The sequence below is a fragment of the Aspergillus caelatus genome, assembly GCF_009193585.1.
Source record: "Aspergillus caelatus strain CBS 763.97 unplaced genomic scaffold BDV27scaffold_23, whole genome shotgun sequence".
NCBI classification, from domain to species: domain Eukaryota; kingdom Fungi; phylum Ascomycota; class Eurotiomycetes; order Eurotiales; family Aspergillaceae; genus Aspergillus; species Aspergillus caelatus.
The window spans coordinates 154,212-179,583 of NW_022475286.1; the positions used below are offsets into that span (position 1 = coordinate 154,212).

Consider the following 25,372-nt stretch of genomic DNA (forward strand, 5'->3'; position numbering starts at 1 on the left):
GCACTGCACGAGTTGAAATGAAAAGAAATCTATTGTCTAGCCTTTCCAGAAGGTCATGGGAATCACAAAGTAGATAGAGAAAAGTACACGAGACAGAACACAAACATAGAGACAAATGAGATAATTACAAAAGAAGAGACAAAATCAGACAGAGATGAAAGCTTTTAGAGCCACAGGGAAACAAGGAAAGCAACCATTACATCGTTCAAAGAGCGTGAGTGTATAGGAGATTCACCATCTGTTCCATCGAGGAATGATGAAGGAGGTCCTCCAGGCGAAGCTGAGGTGCGTGCTCTTGCAATCGCAGCAGCACTTGTGACAAACCCATAAGTTCACCGCCCACTGCAAAATAACATTCTGTTGGAGACACAACTGAGTTATTTGTCGATGGCAGAGTGTCTGTCCACGCTTGGTGCACGGCCTCTCGTAAAGCAGTCACCTTGGGCTCGGAATAGTCCGCAGGCGGCGCGGCAATGATGACATCTGGTACGGAGGATTCCTTAACCATGGGAATCAAAGGCCGACCGGCTTGAAGTTCCTCCACCGATGGCAAGAAGGTAGTGGAGGGGCTTGACGAGAAGGATCGGATTGTCAAGCAGAGTTGGTCAAGCAAGTCCTCCGCCTGGATTGCGGACATGACTGATGTCGCTGTAATGAGGTCGATGTCAACGTGATCACCTGCGGGGGTTGATAGGATCGATACATCCATAAGGTCTAGTTCCGAGCCGATGAAGCCAGGCTCATAGGAGCCATCACCCATCATCATAGCCCGATCCGGTTCAATATTCTGGTGCTGGATGACACTACTGAAGCGCATCCACCGCGGCCAATCAGTGCATTGCTCGACAATTGGGCGGAATCCGAGCGACTCAAATGGCATGTTGGCCACCTGCTGGTTCTGGATAGTGCGAAGAAGGTCCATTACAGTCCAGTGGTCCTGGAACTGAGCGCGGACGGGGACCACATTAAGACACGGACCGACAATCTGGTCGATGTTGTCTATTGCCAAGTTGCGGCCCGAGATAGTGTGGCCGAATACAACGTCCGGCCGAGCTGCCATGCGAGCCAGGACTAGGGCCCAGGCGGACTTTGCCACGGTTGCAAAGGTGATGCCCTCACTCGTGAGTTTCGTATTCGGTACCCGGCGTCGAACGGTGATAACCTCATCAGAGACGTCTCGAAGGCCCGGCTTGTGGCGCTCCACAAAGTTTGTCATCGTCGATCCCGCTAGGAGGGACTTCCAGTGTTCAATGGCAGCAGAGTCATCAGATGTGGGACAGAACGAGGTGAAGGTCGAGAAGGACGGGCTGGGGGATAGGGGTTGGCCGGCATAAGCATTCTGCAAGGCCTCCCAAATGGTAGGAAGTGAGACACCATCGTATTGTGCGTGTGAAATGCGCATGATAAGGCGATGTGCGTGGCCGCGTCGCTGCTGCGCCAGAACGAATTGAACAAAGGGCTTCTCGATTTGAAGATCGCCGGCCTTTCCTTCCTCGTACACTCTCTGGGTTGTTTCTTCGAGGTCATCGGTGGGAATAACCAGGAAGACCGGATCAAGTCGCCGGAGGACGACCTGCCAGAATCGGGAATCATGTTCTGTGAAAACGGTACGAAGAATACTGAACTGCCGTACCAGCTCGAAGCAGCCTTGTCGGAGACGGTCCACATCCACTGGGTCGGAGCTCTCGAAGTAGAAGTAGTTGAGCATCCATCGAGGACGCGTCATAGCACCGATCAGCGCGATTTCCTGCATGCTGGTAGTGGGGCAAATCTCTTCAATGTGGCCCTCTTCGACTCCAGCCTTCGCAGCAATTGTGTCCAGGAGGCTGGAATCGCAGGTTGATGATCCTTTGCACGGAGACAAGACAGGAGTACCATCCCCAGGGGTGGCAGGTGCATTGGCTGTAGCCAGAGCGGCGATGTCAACAAGAGAAGGATGATTGAAGATATCAGCAACACTCAGGAAGACCTTGGAGGCACGAGCGAGGCTGACCAGTTTCATGGCGACGATAGAATCACCGCCCAGAGCGAAGAAGCTGTCGTCTGCCCCGATCGACTCACGATCGATCATAAGCACTTCCGCCCAGAGACTGGCCAGTTTGAGTTCCATCTCCGTCTTGGGGGGCCTCTTACCGGCGGTGGCCAGCGAGTAGGTCTGCAATTGGACGTCGGAGAGAGAATCGACCATGCGACTAAGCATATTCCGGTCCGCTTTGCCAAAGGAGTCGGTGGGCATGGTCTTAAGGGGAATGAAGAGGATGGGCAACAAGTAGTGGGGAACGGAGGTTTGAAGTGCAGACTGGACTGTGGTGAGCTCCTGCTGCAAGTTGGTAGTCATGGTATCAGTCAGGCTGTCGATTTCGACATCTGGAGACTGTATGGACTCATCGTAGAGATATGCAACCAGCATATTCCTGTTGCGAGATGAGACCAATGTAGTGTCTACCAAAACATCGTATGTAGAAGGAATGTGAGACTTGATTGTGTGCTCGATCGCACGGGGGTCGATACGCTGGCCGTACATCTTCAGTTGAGTGTCTTTGCGTCCCAGGTACTCGATGCTACCATTGACATTGAACTTGACCATGTCGCCGGTCCGGTAGACACGAGTAAAGCCATCAGCAGGATATGTGTGTTGCATCCAGTCGGGACGATCGATGAATGCCGCCTCACTGGCTTGAGGATGGCCCAAGTAACCCTCCGACAGGATGGGTCCTTCAATGACCAGTTCACCCAAGCAGCCCAAAGGTGCGAGCTTGTTGACATCTTCCGGCTCAGTAACCCACAACCGACAACCAACCGGGAATCCGATGTTGGCAAATGAGTCCTTAGGATGGGTGAATTGTGATACGGAGCACCAGACTGATGTTTCGCTTGAGCCATAAGCGTTGAGAAGGGTATCGACCTTGCCCGCCCAGACCTTAAGGCTACCCTGAGTTGGGCACTCTCCACTCAGAACTAACGTCTTCAGCTTGGGAACGTCAGTCGGGCGCAGGCTGTTGGCGACGGTCGGGGTCAGACAGGCCCAGTTTGCTCCTACCCGGTTAATAGCAGAAGCCAGGTCCTTAGTCTGATCATGTTCAGAGATAACACACACTGTGCCACCACTGAGAAGGGTTGTGAAGATCTCCGCGTAGCTGACATCGGATGTGTAGGCGGCGGATTGCAAAACGCGGGATTTGGATGTAATCTTCACTGCGGGGCCATGGTTTCGGATACTGGTGCAGATGGCCCTGTGGTCGATCGCCATGACCTTGGGCTTAGCAGTACTGTCAGAGGTAAAGGCAAGGTATGCGGGCGATGAGGGTTCAACGGCTGTCCGAGCTCGTGGCACGTCAGCACTGGTAGCTGCGAGCTCAGAAGCGGTGGTTGCATCGGCGATAACAACATGGCTGGATCCGATAGCGGCAGCCAGGTCAGCATATTGTGGTGCCGCAATTACATGGTCAATGCCAGTGTCATGGACAATTTCCGACAGACGGGAGACAGAGTCCACTGGATTCAGATTCACGCATGCTCCGCCAGCCTTCAGGACGGCGAGCTGTGAGACAATGGCCCACTTGGATTTATCAAAGCACCAGCCTACAGGGCACCCTGCCGTCACCCCAAGCTTCACTAATACATCGCTAAATCGAGACGATAGATGATCCAGTTCTTGGTAGGTCAGACTGCCATCCCAGGCATCTACTGCTTGGCGCTGCGGGTGGAACCGTGACTGGACACTGAATAGCTCATGCACACGAGCATTAACGGGTTCAATAGGGGCACCCATCCAGTCGAGAAGCTGGTCCACGTCAGCTTGACCAGCCATAGTGATATCCATCATGAGGGTGTTCTGAGGCAGGCGGAAGAGCTGGAGGATCAGCCTCTCATAATGCTGCAGCAACCATCCCATTTGTTGTTCAGGAATTAGCATATCGTCGTATCTGACACGAACATCGAGTTCTGAGTCACCAAGGTGGCACTCCACAATTAGTGGATAAGTGTCGAACTCAAACTGCACCGAGGAGACTAGTTCCAGGTCCAGATCGTTCTCTGAATCCTCCAGAATAGGTTGGATAACAAACAGATGACCGAAATCGGCAATGGCCGAGCCATTGGGCTGGATTCGGCGGATATTCTGCAAGCCGAACTGTTCGAAGGGTGTCATATCGAGAGCCTGCTGTTGAATGCCGCCCATGAGCTCCTCAATTGTCTGGGCTCCATCTAAGCGGACTCGGATAGGTACTGTTGCGATCATCGGGCCCATTATGTCCGCAGCACCATGAAGCGAAGTACTACGGCCGGAGAGAACATGGCCGAACACGACATCATCAGACGTAGTGTAACGGCTGAGGAGAAGAGACCAGGCCGATTTCAACACGGTGGGTGTAGTGAAAGTAAGGTTGTCCCTCTGCGGAAGGCGAATTTGCAGGGACCGCGTCTGGTTGGGTCGGAGAGATTTAGCAGAGTGGGAGGAGTTCGGGAATTGAGCAGGGAGATTTCCCTCAATCTGGGAGCGCCAGAAGTCCTCGGCAGCCTCACGGTCGCTGGTAGTGAGATGCTGGATAAATTTACTGTATGGAACGACCGGCGGAAGAGCGGACAAGCCTTCCCGGTAGATGATCCCGACTTGCTCGAACATGGATCCCTGGCTCCAACCATCGTAGGTAGCATGATGAGAGGTATGAATCAGGAACGGGCGTGGGTCGTTCTGGTCACCAGGAACAACAGCGTTGCGCATCAAGGGTTGGCCATGGACCATAGGCGAGAGCTTATCGGCCCTCACGTACTCTTCCACAGAGTCCTCACATCGCCAAACAAGCGGCTCAGAGATAACAACCTGGAAGGACTTGGAATCAGCTGTGTAGATGATCCGAGTACGCATGATCGGCTGGAGCTGGGCCAAAGACTCCCAGGCTTGTTGGTATTTCTCTAGGTCGATATCAATAGGAAGACGGAAGACCTGTCGCGAGACATAAGCGGTCTCATCTTTGGCGGTCAGCGCCATTAATGCTTCCTGCGAAGGGTTGCAAGGGTAGATATCCTCGATCACACTGGCATCCACCGCACATTGAGTGGTCGCTTGGGTCAGAATATCTTTGACTTGGTCGCCGGGCAACAGACTGAAAGGCTCTGGTGGCGCATCGTTCATCTCCTTCCTTGAGGAGCGGTCGAGATTCTCTGCCATCTTCTTCAATTTAGGATAATTAGTCACGTCAGCGACACTGATGGAAAGCCCTGCCTTGCTGCCCGCGGCGACAAGCTTCATCGCAGCAATAGAGTCTCCGCCGAGGTGGAAGAAGTGGTCGTCTACACCGATGCTGTCGGTGCCGAGGACACGAGCCCAGAGCTGTGCGAGAGCCTTCTCTGTTTCTGTTGAGGGCGCTTTTTTCTCCGCCTGGGAAAGGGCATAGGAGGCTAGTGTCTCTGGCGAAAGACCGTTGCCAACCGTCCTCAATACCTTTCGATCCAGCTTGCGAGATGGCGATAAGGGCATGTGTGAGACGGGGATAAAGAGCTGTGGCACCATGTGCTTGGGTAGAACCTCCCGCAGGCGGGCTTGCAAGGCCTGGAAGCTTCGTCGAAGAGGGCCAGAGAGGGGAACGAGCAGCGAGTCGACATCCGCAGATGCAGCCTCAGGTACACAGATAAACGCAGTGAGGATCTTAAGACTGCCACGAGACTTCGGTGTCAGAACTTCAACCGCCACTTGGTATGAGCTGTTGTCGTATACAGTTCGAATACGATGTTCGATTTCGCCCATCTCAATGCGCTGCCCGTGAAGCTTCACCTGGGTGTCTTTGCGGCCGATGAATTTGAAGCTGCCGTCGCGGTTGTATCTGACCAGATCACCCGAGCGGTACATGCGACCGTTGCCTTTGTCGTGAGGAATCCACCATTTGGGGGGGTCGATAAATGCGGCTGCCGTCTTCTCGGGCTCGTTCAGATATCCTCTGGCAACGATTGGGCCCTCAATGAGGAGCTCTCCAGTGGAGCCAATAGGCAAGAGCCGGTCAATATTATCTGGGTCTACGACCCACAGAGTGCATCCCAATCCTCGGCCAATGTTAGTAGGGTCCTTGATGGTACTGGTCTGGGAATTGCAGGTGGTGCAGACACAGCATTCACTGGGTCCGTAGCTGTTGATTATCTGAACATGATCAGACCATAAATTGACGACCTCTTTAGTGAGTGGTTCCCCACTGAGAACCAGGGTATTGAGGGTGGGAATACGACTAGGTACCAAGAGGCTGGCAACAGTAGTGGTAAGTTCCGTCCAGGTAACACGGTACTTGGCCATGGCATCCGTAAGGGCATTCATCCTCTCATACTCTGAGGGAACACACACACACCCTCCGAGCATCAACGACCCAATAATTTCGTCAAAGGAGACATCGAAGGTGTAGGAGGCAAACTGGAAAGCGCGGGTACCAGGACCGACTGACATTTCGCTGAGATGCGCAATCAGACCGGTTACAAGGGAGCGATGTTCCAAAATACTTCCCTTCGGTTTTCCGGTACTGCCAGAGGTGTATACAATAAACACGGCATTGGAAGGCTGGGCAATGGCACCAACAGGCTCGTTCGGGCAGGGGAGGCTGTCCAGATAGTCGGGGCCAATTGGGAGCACTCCCGATGGAGGGAGTAATGAAGAGAGCATTGCCGATGATGCCTGGTCACACACGACCAGGGAAGCATCGAGATCGTCAAGCAAAAGCTGGATTCGGTCCCTGGGATGCTCAGGGTTGAACATGCAGCAAACACCGCCAGCCTTCATAACCGCCAACATTGCGATAATGGTCCATGAGCATTTGTTGAAACAGAGAGGGATAATCATCTCTTGTTTGACTCCACGCGAAATAAGCTCGTGAGCCAACTTCTCAGCCAACAGGTTAAGTTGACTGTAGGTAAGCTCGGCATCATACGAGGAGATGGCGGGGGCGTCGGGTTGCCTGCGAACCTGTTCCTCGAATTGGTAGTGAACACAGGATTGGATAGTTTCCGGGCGTTCCTTGTTCCATTCAAGAATCTGCTGTAGATCTTCCTCACTGATGGTTCCAATCTCCTGGAGCGTGCTGATATTATCGTCGCCACCTGCTTCTTGAATAGAGCTGAGACGCTCAATGGCACGGCTATAGCGACTGATTATCCGCTTAATTTCCTCACTAGAAATGACATTATCGTCAAACTGAGCTTTGATGTCCACACCATCGTCGAGAAGGTTGCACTCTATGATCAGCGCATAAGGGTCTTGGTCATCGCGGTGGCCGGTTGGCACACGAGTGAGTCCCAAGAAATCAGAGGCTTCAACAGGTGCCGCCTTTGGTTGAATGACGAGAAGATTCTGGAATTCAACGGCTTCTTTGGCCTGTTCACTCATAAGACGAATGTTCTGAAGGCCGGTATGCTCAAAGGGCACCATATCCAGAAAGTTCTGTTGGATACTTTGGAGGAAGTCAAGCGGGGTTTGGCTACCATCTACCGCGATGCTCACGGGAACTGTCGCAATGGTCGGACCAACAACCTGGTTGATACCCGGGAGAGACGCATTGCGACCAGAGACCGTGAGCCCGAAAGTCACCTTCTCGGTTTCCGTCAAGCCAGCAAGAACAAAGGCCCAAGCTGCTTTCAGAATGGTGGTGAAGGTAATGTCAGACGGCTCCCTTGACAAATGCACTGAGCCGGTCATGGCCTGGTTCGGGTATGGTTGGTAGGTACGATCCTGCAGGATAGGATATGTCACAGAGGGCTCGGCGAACTGAGAAGTCCAGAACTCAGTGGCAGATTCAGGAGTGATTTCCTTGATGTATTGGATAAACCGGTTATAGGGAACCTCTGGCAGAGCCATTTCGTTGTTGTATTCAGCAGAGACCTGCTTTGTAATGATAGGGATGGTCATTCCATCATAGATTGAGTGGTGGGCAGTCCAGACAAAGTATTTCTGCGTTGGGGCAGATACGATTGCATAGCGTGCCATTGGCTGGCCATAATCTATTGGGTTCGAGGAATCATTCTTCAGGTATGCATCCAAATCATCAGCAGACTCCCAGGTCATGGTCTGCTTCAGGACAACTTGGAACAAGCCATCAGACGCGTTAACCATGCGAGTACGCAAGATGGTGCTTCGCTCTGCGACCTTTTCCCAGGCTTCCTTGAATCGCGAGAGATCCAATGTGTCTGGAAGGGTAAAGATTGATTGAGCAGTGTATGACGCTGCATTCTGGCGGTTCAAAACCATGAGACCTTCCTGGAGGGGTGTGCAAGGGTAAATATCTTCTATAGCGGTGCGTGAAATACCACACAGCGAGGCAGCCTCAGTAGCGAGCTGCTCCGGATCAAGCTGCGGTGGTAGCAGGGAGAATGGCTCTAGCTGGTGCTCCTCACTTTGGTCAAGCAGGCTAAGTTCCTTGGCCATTGCAGACAAGGTAGGCTTCTGGAAGACTGAATTGATGGTGAGAGCCAAACCCTGGTTTCGAGCGGCGGCCACAAGTCTCATAGCTCCGATAGAGTCACCACCGAGCCGGAAGAAGCTGGCAGAGGGGTTAACTATGCTGCTATCCGAGAGCTCAAGAACCTCAACCCAGAGAGCAAGCATGATTCTCTCATTTGCGGTCAACGCTGCACATTCCTCGACTGTCACGAGTTGATACTGCTTCAGGTGCTGTTCATTCAGGCCGTCAACAAGCTTCTGCAGGGCAGCCCGTTCCAATGGGAGACCGTTGACAGGAAGGTAAAGCGTTGGAATCAACTCCTCAGGCAGGTCGCGTCCAAGTGTTTCTTTCAGATCTGTAAATTTAGCCCAATGTCCGTCGGTGACAGACATCAGAGACACCTGTGCCTCAGCGTTATTGGCCTCAGCGTGGAAGACGGCCATGAATTGGCGTCCGCCCAGCTGATCCAAGCTTATCACCTCAACAACAGCCTCCTCCGTGTCTGGCAAGGCCATCGTAAGTCGATTTTGAATGGATGCTAGGTCGAATGTACGACCGTTCAAGGTCCGGCTGACATCCTTCAATCTCTGAAGTTCTTCGCCGCGCGAATGTGAGATGACATCCACGCTCGACAAACTCATTTCAGGGGTATCGGCAAGAGTCGCGAGTACATTAGTGAAAGCTTGCATCAGTTCGCCTGCTTGAGACTCGCTGAGAATGGCGGTGAGATATGTCATATGGATCTCGACACCAGGCACATCGTGTGTGGTGATACACAGACTGATGTCATACTATCGTGCAAGTTAGTAAGATCCGAGATGAGTTTCAGTTCTGGGATTAATAAAAATACCTCTGTGGGATCGGCTTGGTCCACGATATGGAAATCAACCTGAGGAGCTGGGCCTCGGCTGGGCTGTCTTTGCAATGACAGGACGGTATTGAATAAGGCGACATCCTTGTTGCCCAGCCCATGCTGGATCGCCGCGAGTGAAGTCTGTTGATGAGGAAGGTTGTTCATGTAGCTCAGTTGAATATCCTTCAGCAACTTGTAGACTGACAAGTCATCGACGAGGTGCAGTCTGCAGACAAGAAGGTTGATGAATGGGCCCACTGCATCGTATATCCCATCAAGGGGCACGTCACGGCCCGAAGCCATGTAACCAAACATGACATCTTCCTTCGATGTGTAGGCCCGGAGGACCATTCCCCAAGCAGCCTGAACAAGATTACTCATAGTAATACTTTGTGACTCGCAGAACTTTTGCAGTTTTCCATCTTCATCAATATGAATGAGCATATCTTTGAAAGTCTTGGTCTCAGACGCGCTGTCTCCGTTGCCGATGCGCATGTTGGGGAAATGGCAAGGCTGAGCCCCAGCCAAACGGTCGGTCCAGTACTTGAGGGATGCAGATTTGGACAGACTGTCTAGGTAGCGAATGTATTCGCTGTAGAGGGGACCAGGCCCAGCGGGCAGCGTATTCTCATACGCAGAGACAAAATCACGGACTAGGAGTGCCAGCGATGTGCCATCGACCAGGGTGTGGCTCAGTTCGATTTGGCAATAGATCGATTCGGGGCTTTCGCAGATGGTCAGGCGATGACCAGGCACAGGCTTGGTGTAATCCGGGGATTGTTGGTCTTGGAAAAGCGAGACAACGTCCACTCCGGAGAAAGTGAGGTGGTGAACCGTTGCTTGGTATGATCGCAGTACAAGCTGGTCATAGACTCCATCTCCAGACAACGAACCGATGAAGACCGTTCGCAGGATGGAATGACGGTCCACGGTTTGCTGCCATGCTTTTAGCAGGCGTGGGAGGTCCACAGCACCAACATCCGATCTAGGTACAACTTCAAAAAGCTGACGAACCTCATACGTGCCAGGCTGTCGGGTCTGACTAAGAAGGATGCCCTCCTGGATTGGCGAACATGGGTACAAATCTTCCACGTTGTCAGGAGAAATTCCCAGTGTCGGCAGGACAGTGTTTGTGAAATTAGACAAGGCAGGGTAACTAATCCTCATGAGGGGGAAGTCACTGAGAGTATGCTCCATCGAGCTGGCCACTAGATCTTGAACGGCAGATTGAATGACCTTCTCGCATCGGTTAACCCAATCACGAATCTGTTCCTGACGGCCCATATCGCGATTGAAGAAGAACGAGACACCCAGCTGACCGAAGGCAATAGCGGCAGAGATATCAAAGACCGCCAAACGACCCATACCCTCACCAATGTTCTGAATCTCCTCGTCCGCACGAAGAGGCTCTTCTTTCAACAGGGCATCACTTCGCTCCAGTTGTTGTGCTTGTCCTAGATAGTTGAAGCAAATCTCCATGGCCCTGTGATCATTGAAAGCCTTGCGACCTTCGGCGCTGTAATGGCGGCAGCTGAAGTATGAGAATCCGTTATCGGTGAAGGAACGACGAACATCCTTTGTTCGCTTGATGCTATCCTTGATACTTTCATCCTTCCTCATACGCCTGTGAACTGGATAGAAGGTGGTAAACCATCCGACCGTTTCCGACAGGTCGATAGAGGTATCCCATGGTTCTCTGCCATGGCCTTCGCTGAAGATCGCAGGCACTGCACGGTCTGTGAAGGTCTGGTTGAAGGATTGCTGGATGGCCGCCAGGAGGATGTCGATGGGTTCGGTTCGCAGTGCTGTGTTTGCCGCTCCAAGCAGGAGTGAGGTGGTGTTGTCATCAATGGTGAAACGAGCTTCCTCGACATTCTTCCATGTGGGTAATTCTTGCATCCCCCAGTATAGGAGGTTGGCGGGGGGGATGTCGTTTGGCAATACCGACTTTGGAACCAATTGCTCTCCGAAGTGGCATTGCTCTTGTGCCCAGTTGTGGAATGGCATCGGATCATGAGGGCTGCTACTCTGCGACAACAGGGAGGCTTCCAGCTGAGCAACAATGACATGCCATGAGACAGCATCAACGACCAGATGGTGTGCGATGAGAGAGAGGAGTTGTGCCTCTCCTTTCTCCTCGTCACAGAGATTAAAGTGATCCACAACAAAGATCGGCCCCTTCTCGATGTCGACGTTGCGTTGGGAGGCGTTAATCACGTCGAGCATCTGCTGGCGGTTGGCTGCAGAATGGTAACCAATCTTGAAGGAGCCATTGGATTGGCTCTGCACCATCTGTGACCACTCCCCGTTGTCGCTTCTGATAAACTTCGCACGCAACATGGAGTTCCTGGCCACAATTTGTTCGATGGCAGATGAAACTGCGGCCGTCGGGAATGGGCGGGTCAAGCGCAACAAAACGCTCTGGTTGTAATGATGCTGGCTCGCCTGGCGCACAACATCGTTGAAATACACGTTCTGGATGGGCGATAGGCTGAAGGGCACATCGTACGTTTCTTGTCTAGTTACAGCGCGGTCGCCGATTGAGCTTGCACGACTGACCACTGCCGCCAACGACTTCGGAAGCAGAATATCTTGAACGGTAAGCTTGATTCCAGTGGCTCTGCAGCGAGAGACAACCTGCATAGCAGTGATTGAATCTCCGCCCAAGCTCATGAATGATCGGTTTAAGCCAATAGACTTCTCAGGGATGTTTAAGACTTGACTCCACACCTGTGCCAGCTGCTTCTCTAAGGCGGTTGTTGGCAGATTGACACTGGCGGAGGAGATATTGACAATCCTGCGGTAGGTGTCTTCTGTTATACCGGTGACCCAACGTGTGATGGGTACGCGGTTTATCTTCCGCGATGCAGTCAAGGGGATGGAGTCCAAGACAATCCAGACAGATGGAACCATGTAGCTAGGCAGTACGCTCGAAAGTTCCTCCTCAATCTCTAGGATAAGTGGCTGAGCAGTGGACTTCGCATCATCGGAAACGAGCTCGACGCAATCACCTTCAAGGGCCAATGGTTGAAGATCCGAAAGCGCCACCACCGCAACGAGCTTGCCTTTGCAAGGGCCGGTCTTGGGAAGAGTCACCATTCCGGCCTCGACCGCTCTTTGAGCACGGAGGTGGAACTCAATCTCACCCAACTCGATACGCTGGCCGTGGAACTTGACCTGGCTGTCTTTGCGGCCGGCAATGTTCAGAGTTCCATCGGGGTTGTAACGAACGAGATCACCAGTGCGATAGAACTTGTACTGAGGTGCCTCCTTTCCGTGCATCCATGCTGGGCTCTCAACGAATGCATCTCTCGTCTTTTCCGGCTCGTTCAGATAGCCTCGCGCGACATTCGGCCCTTCAATGAGCAGCTCACCCACACAGCCGACAGGGGCAAGGCGATTATAGTCAGAAGTCTCCACGACCCAGTACCGGCAGGCGGTACCACTGCCGATGTTTGCAGGCGAGACAGTAGCACTCGGGTTTGCATGGGATGCCCAAATGGTACATTCTGCTGGTCCGTAAGAGTCGATCATGTTTACTTGGCTTGCCCAGCGATCGACCAGGCTTTGCGATACGGCTTCACCACCTAGAACGAGTGTCTTCAGATGGGGAACCTCTTTGGGGTCCAACAGGGCAGCGACTGTCGGGGTCATGAACGTCCATGTGATTTGCATGGAGTTGATCACCCCGGCAAGATTGTTGATTCGATCGTGCTCAGTGGGAATGCAGAGTGTACCTCCCTTCATCAGTGTGAAAAACGTTTCGCCCATGCTAACATCGAAGGTGTACGAAGCAAACTGCAGCACCCGCGAACCTGGTCCACCAAAGCCTAGACCTTCACCGTGCTGGGTGGCCACGGTGCAAACAGAATTGTGCTGAACGATGATCCCTTTTGGTTTTCCAGTACTTCCAGACGTGAAGATCATGAAAACTGGATTGGTAGGCTGGACCTGAAGCGACCCGAGCTGGGATATCGAGACAGGTGCCAACTCTTGGATTAGGGTCTTTGTGATCGGGACAACAGAAGCCGAGACGGACCCGAAGAGGCCCTGGTGTTGTGGCGAGGTAAGGACAAGGTGAGAGCCTGTGTCTTCAATTAGGGTCTGAAGACGGGTTACTGGGTGGTCAGGGTTTAACATGACGCAGGCTCCTCCTGCCTTAACAACGGCGACCATGGTCACCACTGTCCAGACGGACTTGTCGAAGCACAGGGGCAGCAGGGTCTCGGGCTTGACAGAGTATTTGGTAGACAGATGATAAGCCAATCTTGAGGACAGCTCATCGAGCTCATGGTAAGTCAGATTTCCGTCCCACGCCTCAATGGCCATATTTTCGGGGTTAAGAGTGGCTTGCTGGGAGATTTTCTCGTGGACACACTCATTGACCGCGGTCGGTGCCGCAGCGTTCCATTCCCAGATCTGCTGCTCATCCTCTTTGCTGAAGAGATCGATATCCCCTAGCTTGACATCGGCAGATGGGCGAATGATCTGTCGCAAGACATGTTCAAAATGACCCAGAAGCTTCTCCGTCAGATCCACCGACAGAACATCATCATCAACGCGGGCTTCCAAGTGAACGCTGCCATCCCCGAGGTTACATTCAACGACCAAAGCATAAGGATCGAATTCCGTCATATCTGTAGGCACAGTTTCGAGCTCAGCAAACGCCCGTCTCCCGTCTGCCTTAGGCTGCACGACGAAGAGGTTGGTGAAGTCAGTTGCTGCCAAAACCTGGGGGCTGATCTGGCGAATGTTTCGCAATCCAACATGCTGGAAGTTCATCATCTCGACATTCTGCTCGTGTTGGCTCTCAAGGAAGCTTTGAAGGGAGGCCTCGGAGTCCAGGTGGACATTCATTGGAACGGTTGTGATGGTGGGACCAACAATGCTCTCGATGTGGGGGACGAGGGCGTCACGTCCCGAAAGGGTCAATCCGTAAAGAATGTCCTCAGAGTCTGTGTACCGTGCCATAACAATTGCCCAGGCTGCTCGCAAGAGGATAGCCATGGTCAGGCTAGATCCAGGCTCTAAGGCAACCTCAACATCACGGTGGCAGGTTTTCTTCGCTCTGGGTTGGTAGGTCGCATATGGTAACCGAGGGAAAGAGGAGGGTGGCTCTTGAGGAGCCATCGAGCGCCAGAATTCCTGTGATGCCTCGTGGTCGGTTTCTTGAATGTATTCCACGAATTGGGCATATGACGGCGCTGTAGAGGGAGCGACACCTCCTGTATAGGCCTGTTCCAGCTGTTCAAACAAGAGTGGAACAGTCCATCCGTCATACATGGCGTGGTGAGCAGTCCAAACGAAGATAGAAGACTCGCTACCTTCAACGATCGCATAGCGAGTTAATGGGGAACCGTTGGTCACGGAAATGGCATGGTCGCGCTGGAGATACTTCTCCAAGGAAGAGTCTTGCTGCCATTTGAGTTTAGCAGCGTCTTCCGTTAACACAACCTGATACGATGTAGAGCCGATAGTGACAATCCGGGTGCGTAGGATGGAGTGGGCATCAGCCAATGTTTGCCACGCATCTTTGAATCGCTGGATATCAAAGCCAGCTGGCAACCGGAATGCAGACTGCGCGACATAGGCACCAGTATGGGTGTTTGACATTGAGAACACACCCTCCTGGAGAGGGGTACAAGGATATACATCCTGGATGTCGCTGCGTGCAATAGAGCAATGGCCTGCAGCTTCATCCAGCAACTCGTCAGTATTGGTGACATTCTTTAACATCGAGAATGGTTCATAAAAATTCTCTTGTGCGTCAGCCTTGGCTAATTCAACGCGTTGGGCCATCTGAGACAACTCTGGATACCGGAATATGTCAGCGACAGTGAGCAGGAGGTTTGCTTCCCGTGTTGCGACGACCAGTTTCATGGCACCAATTGAGTCGCCCCCAAGTCGGAAAAAGTTATCGTTGCGGCCCACAAGGCTAGGGTCTTTTCCTAAAACAGCCGCCCACAAAGTCTGCAGCTGCTCCTCTTCCTTGGTCTGGGGGGCGGCCTTGTCCTGGTTGGCTAAGGCGTACATCTCCATCTGCTCATGGGAAAGGCCGGGGATGGCGCGGCGGAGCGCGATCCGATCAACCTTGCCCGAAATGGTCATTGGGATGTGAGAGATCGGGATGAACAGGCTGGGAAGCATGTACACGGGCAGTGTCTCTGACAGGACCTTCTCAAGGGCCCGCAGTTCCGCCGTGAACTCGGGTGATAGTGGGACAAAGAGTTCATTTTCCGTAGGGAGTGCGTTCTCCATCTTGAGGAAAGCTACCAATGTTTGAGGAGGCAGAACGACCGAGTCCACGGTGACATGCGCGGCACCCGGCAGATTCTCCAGGATGGCATGCTCTATCTCGCCCAGCTCAACACGCTGGCCTCGGACCTTGATCTGGGTATCCTTCCGGCCAATGAAACGAAGCTGGCCATCCGGGTAGTAGCGGACCAGATCACTGGTTTTGTAGAACCGGCGTGGTTGTCCATTCTCGGGCTTAGGCAACCAGGCGGGATCTTCGAAGAAAGCTGCCTTTGTCTTTTCGGGCTCATTCAGGTATCCCCGAGTGACAAGAGGGCCCTCAATGACCAGTTCACCAATGCAACCAACAGGGAGGAGCTTGTTAGTGTTCTCGGGATCTGTCACCCAGAGGCGGGTTCCAACGGCATGTCCTAGTCCGGCAGGGTCGCTGTCCGCGGTGAGGGGGTCCGTTCCCATGCTGTAAATGGTACATTCTGTAGGCCCATAGACAATGCGCAGCTCCAGAGCATCGGTCCACGGGGAAATATCTTCGCGTGAGATCGCTTCACCTCCCAGGACGACTGTCTTCAGCGTAGGAACGGTTTCTGGGGTGAGCAGGCCGAGAACCCGGGGTGTCAGGAAAGCCCAGTTGACCCCGAGTTTGTTGATTGCGCCGGCCAAATCGTCGACGCGGTCTTTCTCACATGGAATACAGACCGTACCACCACGAGTCAGCGTAGTGAACGTGTCAGAGACACTGGCATCGAACGCGTAGGCAGAAAACTGCAGGACACGCGAGCCAGGTCCGACACCCCATTCGGACCCGTGAGCTTGAATGCTAGTGATGAGGGAGCGATGCTCGAGGACGATACCCTTGGGCTTTCCTGTGCTGCCGGACGTGAACGACACGAAGGCTGGGTTAGATGGTTGCGCCTGAGGGAGTGTGCAGTTGTCGGTGGGAGCAGGGAGTTCGTCGAGGAAGCTTTCGTCCACGACAACAATATGTTCCACGAGGCCTTCAAGCAGTTTAGCGTGCTGCGCTGAAACAACTGCAACACGAGCCTGACATCCATCTAGAATATCTTGAATGCGGGATAGTGGATGCGCAGAACTCAGACCAACACCAGCACTCCCAGACTTCATGATCGCCACCATAGTCACCGTTGCCAATTTGGACTTCTCAAAGCAATGGGGAATCAGCACCTCCGGTCCAGCCCCCAGCTTTGCTAAGTGATGGGCTAGCTTTTCAGATAGCAGGTCGAGCTGGGAATAGGTGTACTCGCCATCCCAAGCGCAAACTGCCTGCGCATCGGGTTGCTTCTTGACTTGATCGTAGAAGTATTCATGCACACAACCCGACTCCGCAATTGGCTCAACCTTATTCCACTCAAAGATCTGGGCTCGGTCCTGTTCATTAAATAGGTCAATATCGGTGGGCTTGGTTCCGGCCTGGGCTACAATTCCGTAGATCGCGGCGCTAAATGTATTGGCAAGATTCATGGCATCGCCCTGTGTCAGCAAAGAGGACCAGTAGCCGATAGAAATCTCAACATCGTCAGTAGTTATGTCAATAGCAACGGCGAGATCGAACTATCAAGAGAAACATCTGTTAGTGCCTTGCTCTGGGGTTCGGAGTAGGCTGCAGCGTTTCACTCACATCTGTCGGGTCATCTTCTTTAACTGCCCGGAAAGAAAGCGCATCTCCAAATTGCTGGTCCGGAACACCTTTCTGGAGTGAGATGATGCTGTTGAACAAAGGCATACCGGACAGGTCCAGACCATGCTGAATTTGTGCCAGGGAACAATGCTGGTGGGCCAAAGCGGTAAAATAGTCGTTCTGCATGGTGTCGACCGCGTCCAGAGCAGCCTGATGCTGATCCAACCGCACCCGGCAAACCAGCATGTTAATGAAGGCTCCCACGGCGTTTTCTATGCCTTTCACAGGTACATCACGGCCAGAGGCCACATAGCCAAAGCAGACATCGTCAGATCCCGTGTACGCGCGGAGAACCAAAGCCCATGCGGTTTGTATCACATTAGCAATAGTGACTCCATGGGCTACGGAAAACTTCACCAGATCCTTCATTCCGGCGAAGGGAACTTTCACAGACTGGATCTGCTTGGAGCTTCCATCACGAGGATACATGGGGACAATGGTTGGCTGAACTCCTGCAAGGTAGCTGGTCCAGTGGCTCATGGACTCGCCTTGAGAGTGCTCCGGAGAAGAGATGTAGTGGATGTAGTCACTGTACAACGAGGCAGGCTCTGTGAATGATTTGCCGTCAAACGCCAGTGACATCTCCTGCAAGACTACCTCAGTAGACCCACCATCCACGATCGCATGGTTGAGCTCCACCATCATGTAGACGTTGTCGCCGCGGGTACGACAGATGGTGAGATGGTGCTGGGGTTCTGAGGGGTTGTAGATTGGCGAGGGCAGAGACTTCAGGAAATTTGTTACTTCCACTTCGTCATCCGAGCACATGTACTCGCAGCAATGAACACTGGCAGTGACGTTCTTGAGTACGATCTGCTGGAAGATACCACCGGCGTCGACGAAGATGCTTCTAAGAGATTGGTGGCGATCAACAACGCCCTGCCAGGCACGCTGAAGACCCAAAATCGTGGTAGTCGCATCCATAATGGATAGTACCTTAAGGACACGTCGAATTTCATATGTGCCGGGGAATTTGACCTGGCTCAGAAGGATTCCATCCTGGACAGGGGAACAGCCATAGATATCTTCCACGTCGTCCTTGCTGGAGAGTCCAGCTTTGGATAGAAGCGCGTCGTCGACGGCGGCAGTTCGCTCGGCGGGTGTGGAAGCCGGGGTATTAACGGTACCCTCCTCCACAGACACCTGGGATGAGCGGACGGTCTTAGAAGCCAAATCAATCAGGCTCTTGGCCCGAACCACATCTAGCACCGAGACCTTCAACTGCTCCCGGCGGCACCGCGCCACCACTTTCATGGCCGTAATAGAATCACCACCCAAAGCAATGAAGGACCGGTTATGCTTCAGCTTCGGCAGTGGAAGGCCCAGCTCCTCCGCCCATATTTCTTGCAGAAGAAGCTCCGTGTCGGATAATTGCACTGTCTCGTTGGCTTCCTCTTCTTCTTCCATGATACCGGCAACTTCGTTGTAAGTATCTTCGTCCATATCACGAACCCATTGATTCAAGGCAACACCATTGACCTTCCCGGATGTCGTAAATGGAAGGGCGGCCACCACCACCCAGAAGGTGGGTACCATATAACCAGGAACCTGGGCGGCGAGACGAGTGGAAATCTCAGGAATGAATCTGCGTGCTTGCTTTCTTTGGTCGATCAGAAGCTCATGTACGTCGGCGTCTCGTGGCCCCTCATAGGGGAAGGCATGGAGCGAGAGGACGGCCACCAGGTTTCCCTTGCAAGGTCCTGCCTTGGGAAGTACGACGCGAGCATGGCGCACCATGGAGTCCACGGAGAGACGTTGCTCGATCTCGCCCAATTCCAAACGTTGGCCTCGAAGTTTCACCTGGCGGTCCTTCCGTCCAATAAAGCTGATCGTGCCATCGCTGTTGTTTCTGACGAGGTCGCCGGTCTTGTACAGTCGGAACGGGGCTGGCTTGGAGGTCATGTTTTGCAGGAACACAGGCGCCTCGTCCAGGAATACAGCCTCGGTCTTCGCGGGCTCGTTAAGGTAGCCTCTTGCAACAATCGGACCTTGGATGAGCAGCTCACCCACTGCCCCGATCGGGACAAGACGGTTGTGGTCATCCGGGTGAACGACCCAGCACACCGCGCCATAGCCGCGCCCGATGTTTGCCGGGTCAGCGTCCGGAGTGAGGTGGGGGTTGATCGTTGCTGCGACGGAACATTCACTGGGGCCATATCCTAATGACATTGGTTAGCAATTGATTCGGCCCAGGTTAGCAAAGCATGGGGACCTACCATTGATTAGATGCAACTTGCCCGCCCAGGTCGTGACATCGACCTGGCTCAACGCTTCACCTCCAAGAGCCAGAGTCTTCAGAGTAGGCACATCAGCGGGATCGACCAAGCGCACCACCGAAGGAGTCATGAAGGTCCATGTGATGCGCAGCGCGTTGATGATATGAGCGATGCCATGCTGTGCCAGCTCATCGCTGGGGAAGCAGACACAAGCACCGGTAGTGAGAGTGGTGAAGATTTCGAGCATGCTAACATCAAACGTGTACGGTGTCATCTGTAGGATTCTGCTGGTCGGGTCGATCTCGCCCGCGGTGACGTGCTGGATTGCAGCCGTCAGGAAGGACTCGTGTTCCACCACACAGCCCTTAGGGGTTCCGGTACTACCGGAGGTAAAAATAATGTACAGGATGTTTCTGGGTGTGACAGCGACCGCTGGGGATGCTTTCTGTGCCGGAAGTGCCATTACACTTTCCTGGTGAACAGAGAAGACATTGCAGTTGTCCTGCCAGAGCGGTGCATATTGCTGGGAGGTGAGGATCAAGGGAGCCTGCAACTGCTCCATGATTTCCATCAAACGGGACCGAGGCTGTTTGGCGTCCAGATTCACAATGGCGCCGCCCGCTTTAACGACGGCGATCATGGTGACAATGGCCCATTTGGACTTCTCGAAGAACAGGGGCACGGCCACTTCAGGGCCCACACCCCGATCTACCAGATAGTGGGCCAGGCGATCTGTGAGCGCCTGCAGCTCGCCGTATGTCATGCACCCATCTGGGCCTTGGATAGCCAGTGCCTCGGGCTCTTTGCAGGCCCGCTCGTCGATGAGGTGATGCAGGCAGCGAGAGACCACCTCGGGCATCCGCTTGTTCCATTCCCAGATTTGGTGCATTCCATCCTGGCTCATTAAACTTACCTCGGAGAGGGGGGTTCGGGGGGCTTTGATGATCTCACCGAGTACGTGGCTGAGAGTCGCCGCGCAGTGCTTTGCCTGCGAGGCAGGGATCAAGGAAGTCGGACATTGCAGGTCGACGACAAACCGATCCTGTAGGTACCGGGCGTGAATGGCAAGGTAATTGCCCGGCTTGGTGCTCCTTGTCAGTGACATCACGATCGAGCAAAATAATCGCGCCAGGAGTCCGTACCTGTTCCCGCTCCGGGGATTCTTCATCATACAGCATCACAACGCTGTTGAAAGCTGGACCACCCGCTCGGGCGGACAATTCCTGGAATTCGGCCGGTGTCATCAGGGCGGATGACGAAACACTGGCCTGCAGGTTCTCTTCCGCGTCGACGAGCGTCTTCAGCACGGACTTGCCCCCGTCGATCTCCGCCTGGTAGACGCCCACATGGGGCACACCGGCGACGAATCGAGCAAAGAGAAATCCGACCATCTCGGTGTCGGCATACGCGGAGAGAACCATGGCCCAAGCGACATTCAGCACGCTCAGGACCGACAGTCCATGTCGTTCGCAGAATGCAGCGAGGGCCTTTCCCTGGGAGACGGTGCCCAGGTCCAGGGGGATTTGCGCCTGGTCGGTCTGCTCTTTATCTAAGATAACTCCGTCAGTAAGGGTGGGGAAAAAGAAGGAACTCCCCTTGGATCCCATAGGGATTTGGGCCGTGATGGCCTGGAATGCGGTGTAGTCTCCGGCGTCACCCATTGTGATTAGTGTTCTTTGGTGATCGAGTATAAAGGGCTAAAAGGTAAGTGGAAGTTGATGGGGTTGCAATTAAAAGGGTAGAGGAAGAGACAACAGGTGAGGGAGAAGTTGGCAAAACAATGACGGACGTAGTGGAAGGAGAGAAAGAATGATAAAGTCTGATTGCTTCACGGAAGATCAGAGCTGAGCTTTTGTATAGACCAGGCACGTTTAGTAGTTACAGTAAGTACATCGGCCAGAAGATGGGAAGATCTGGGTAGATATTAATCCTCGACGGGTGACGGCGACTGCACCATGCTATTGAGGAACTCCAGATGCGTCCACCAATCAACACGCTTCTCATCCGACATCGAGCTGCAGTCGTACATTCCATGAGCAATGGATGTCAGACTGGGTGCCCTGCCATCCGCCTTGGTGCGTGGGGGCGGCTCTCCCCATTAGGGCTGACGGCCCCCCTGCCGACCTCGTGTTAGCCACGTTTTTTTGAGCAGTCTGTAACATGTCGCAACCTTGTAACCAGTCTTGAAGGTGCGGCGCAGGTGGTGATAGCCCCCAAAAGGATTCGTGCGGTCAGCCTGGGGGCCAGAGTTGCCTGAGGCTGCTTGTGTTCTTACACGCATCTTATCTTGCAGTAGCGTCGCGGTAGCGTGGATCCATCCGGGCTTACTGCACAAATTGACCGTATATAGAAACATGAACGAACCACGATGACATCAAGGAGGGGACTTAGCCCGAATTAATCCCAGAGCCTCGACGCTATGAGGTGAGAATTATCCGATTCTGGCAGGTCAAGTTCCGGTAATTAGCAAGTCATCCTAAACCACGTCCTCCGCCCAGGAGGAAATATGTAGAATAAGCTCCAGATAAGAAAAAGAAAGGCAATCCAATAACAAGGTTCCATCTCTCGTGACATATGCAAGATCTATGCGCGAGTCGGGAATGGTGGTCCAAAAGACACCTTAGGAGTCGTTCTTACCCGATAAGTACGGAGTTATGATAACGATGCCTGCAGAAGGACCCGCAGTCACCGCCCCCATTTCTCCGCCGCTAGAGTTTCAACTTTCAAGAGGGAATGTCGCGGCTGAGCACCTTCGTTGCATTAGCTTTGACGCTTCAGAACCAACATTTCCTTCATCAGTTTAGCGCGACTCATGAATACCATCTTACTATGTTGAAATTGGGGGCGAGGACACGGTCGCCCAATAAAATCCACGCCTGTTCGAAGTTTGATTCCATGATTGCTATTTTGAGACAGGTCGGACTTCTGCCAATGGTTGGTGTAAGGTGATCTAAAAAGTAGCTAAATGCCGAAGGAGGGGCGGGACCCCAGTCGAGTATAATTCAATGCAGTATTATGGAGTAGAATGGTTATATATAGACGACAAGAGGCCGATCATTTACGATGGGTCCTCCGTCGTCTCGCTGGGTCATGTGTGGACCTTGAAACTGCGTTGAATGCTATTGAATTCGCCTTTCGCACGGACTTCCTGCCGACGGTGATACTAGCTCTAAAACGTCCCTCTCGTCGCCGGTGTCAACCACGCGATCGAGCATCTGGCCGTCTGCCAAAGTCACTGCGAAGCGTCATTTTTCACCCCGAACTTGTTTGAGCCATGCCATCTTCCCCCATTTCCGATCGCTGGGTCGCAATGCGCATCATACGCGTTGTCAAGAACCACACGATTGTCCTCCCTGACACATCCTTTCCTTTAACCTAACCGTCGAAGCAGATTCAGGCCATATCCGTAGAGGTTCACGTGTTTAGGATTTAGGATAAGGTTATCGATGTAAATGAACGAGGACCATGCGACCGTGGGCGCTGTATAATTCCGACAACCATCATAGTTGGTTCTCGCTAGGGGTGTCTGTGGCAAGTCAGCTAAAAGAAGGCCTGTCATTTGTATAGAGTAACTGTGTCTAGTTTGCATAGTCCGAATCATTATGTCGTCCCATGTTATGGCAGTGGGTTGTGCCAGGAGGTCCGTCAATGATACAGATACTGCCTGGCATAATAGCTGACCGCTTTCAATCAATTCACCGCTATGGTTCTGGGTGATGAGCTCTCTTGACAGGGTTGAACCCCAGGTTAAACCCCGCTTGGCGTTTTCTGATGATCCGCTAAATCGCTTGAGGCAAATGCTTGTTCTATATAGTCCTTTAATTGGTTAAACGTGTCACCGCCCTCGGTTATGGCCGCCTCTAACCTATAGTGGTATAGAGTATGAATATTTTGACCAATAGAAATCAATAATCTCACTGCAACATGTTTCCCAGAACGAGCAGAGAGGGAGGCTGTTTACTCTGTAAAGACGACGGTTTTGACCTTTAAGGCGAGAGCAAAGGGACTTGGCGGTCTTGGTAAAATATTGAAAATGGGAGCAAATGGCAATTGCTTTCAAGAATTAGGCTGTTTACCGCCGAAGCCAAAGTTCACGCTGTGCCTCCCTTGGCATATATATATATCTCTACTAGCACATCACAATACTGTCCAAGTCAGTGTCATCACGACGCAAGAACCCAAGGCATTAAAGGGACAACCAGAGCTGATAATCTGATAATCTGAATACATCTCTGCAAATGACCAGGTAGAAATTGAGAATTAAAGAGAAGCTCATACAAAGAGTTGCAAAGTTGTATACTAGGGATGGGAGCCTCTACGACGCGGCGCGTCACCAATTCAATTACCACACCAATGTACTCTGTAGGGTGGATACTGAGTAGACGGAAGGTAGGGCACATTACTTCACTTATCAGACATTTTTACTGCTCATTTTCTGGTGTATTTTACTTTGTCTTCAAAAAGTTTTTCCTCGACTCTATCCAGTGCACGTCATGCCGCACTGTATGTACATACATACGGCGTAAAGCTACGCGGTACTAAAGGCCATACGGTGCCCACACCAGCATCTATATCACGGTGGAAAAAAGAACAAAAAAATAAAATAAAAAAAAACAAGACAGAAAAAGGAAAAGAGTGAGAATTAAACAATTTAAATGTCTATCGGACTGGATATAGGTATGCTTGCGCTGTTAAAAACAATACCAACGCCTGGAAACCGCGTGACAAGACGCGTATCGCGAAACAAACACCGGGTTTTCCCCGAGTCGACTTTTCCCTCTTCCAGAAGAGTCGTCAAGTCATGCAAAAGAAGAACAACGCCACAGGATATATAAGGAGGAAAGACCGAATAAAAAATAATAAGAAAAGATGACAAAGAAAATCTGACAAAGGAAAAGGTAAGGAACGACTGATAGGAAATCGCTTCTCCGAAATTATCGATACCACCCCATAACACCAAAAAAAAAAAAAAAAGGGAAAAAAAAAAAAAAAAAAAAAAAAACACCGGGATATGCAGTAGATGCAGATATAGACCAGGATTCGACCAGGTTTCCGTTTATCCGGTGCGACCCGACCGGGCATCTAAGCGCGCCCCGTGAGCCACTAGCAACTGCACCACTTCAACATGCCCTTTTTCGCTTGCGACATGCAGTGGTGTCGACCCATGGTGGTCGCGAGCATTGACATCGATTTGTTCGGTTGTAAGTAGCAAGCGCACCACGCCCAGGTGCCCGCACTGAGCGGCAATGTGTAGTGGTGTTTGACCGCGTGAGTCCTGGACGTTCACATTGACTCCGCGTTGCAGGAGCAGCAAGGAGACCACACGCTCGGTGCCGTGACTGGGTTCTTGAGGAGTTCTCGGATTCGACTGAGGCTGCGAGGGAGGCGGCGTGGGAATGCCATCACGGGGTTGGTGGTGGATGTCTGATACATTCTCGCTAGAGAGATCGCCGGAGGGTATTATGCTGGGAAAGAGACATGGATCCTATCCAGGAGGTCAGTTCATGTCGGTCTGAGGATAGAAGCCATACGTCTGGGACAGCAAGAGGGAAGAAGAAGAAAGATGGAAGAGAGAGAGAGAGAGAGAGAGAGGCAGAGACTTACACTGCTGGGTGTCCATAGAGGAGGTTGACCGAATGGAGCATCCGACAAGGTCATAGATAAATCGCCGAGGGAGTTGGTCGCAGACCAACTGCCGCTGTCGGACAAGTCGGCATTTTGCCAATCTGCGTGAGAGAGGTGCAGGACATCTGAATCGGAGGAGAATAGGCCGCCAGAATATTGTGACCAGATGTCGTTATCTGCATATGAGATGGGCCAGGGACAGGGGTCAAGGGGATCTCCAGGTGCCAGCACCGGATCCAGGCCTTTCATCATCATTCCGACGGTGGAAGTTCGTGCAGGAGACGGACTCTGGGAGAGGGACCACGCGGGGCTA

General features: G+C 52.6%; 2 protein-coding genes across 2 annotated transcripts; both read right to left on the reverse strand.

Annotated features, from left to right (window-relative positions):
* Nucleotides 1-205: 205 nt before the first annotated feature.
* Nucleotides 206-21,095, reverse strand: BDV27DRAFT_154089 (uncharacterized protein; the record flags this gene model as incomplete). The annotated part of the gene is made up of 5 exons (XM_032071906.1): nt 206-9,205; nt 9,265-17,091; nt 17,159-19,377; nt 19,435-20,515; nt 20,577-21,095. 5 exons carry the CDS (start codon nt 21,093-21,095, stop codon nt 206-208), a joined length of 20,646 nt encoding a protein of 6,881 aa, XP_031931463.1.
* A 3,395-nt stretch (nt 21,096-24,490) lies between these two features.
* On the reverse strand, nt 24,491-25,092 carry BDV27DRAFT_168129 (ankyrin repeat domain-containing protein; the record flags this gene model as incomplete). Its single annotated transcript, XM_032074689.1, has 2 exons — nt 24,491-24,919; nt 25,039-25,092. 2 exons carry the CDS (start codon nt 25,090-25,092, stop codon nt 24,491-24,493), a joined length of 483 nt encoding a protein of 160 aa, XP_031931464.1.
* Between the last annotated feature and the right edge of the window lie 280 nt (nt 25,093-25,372).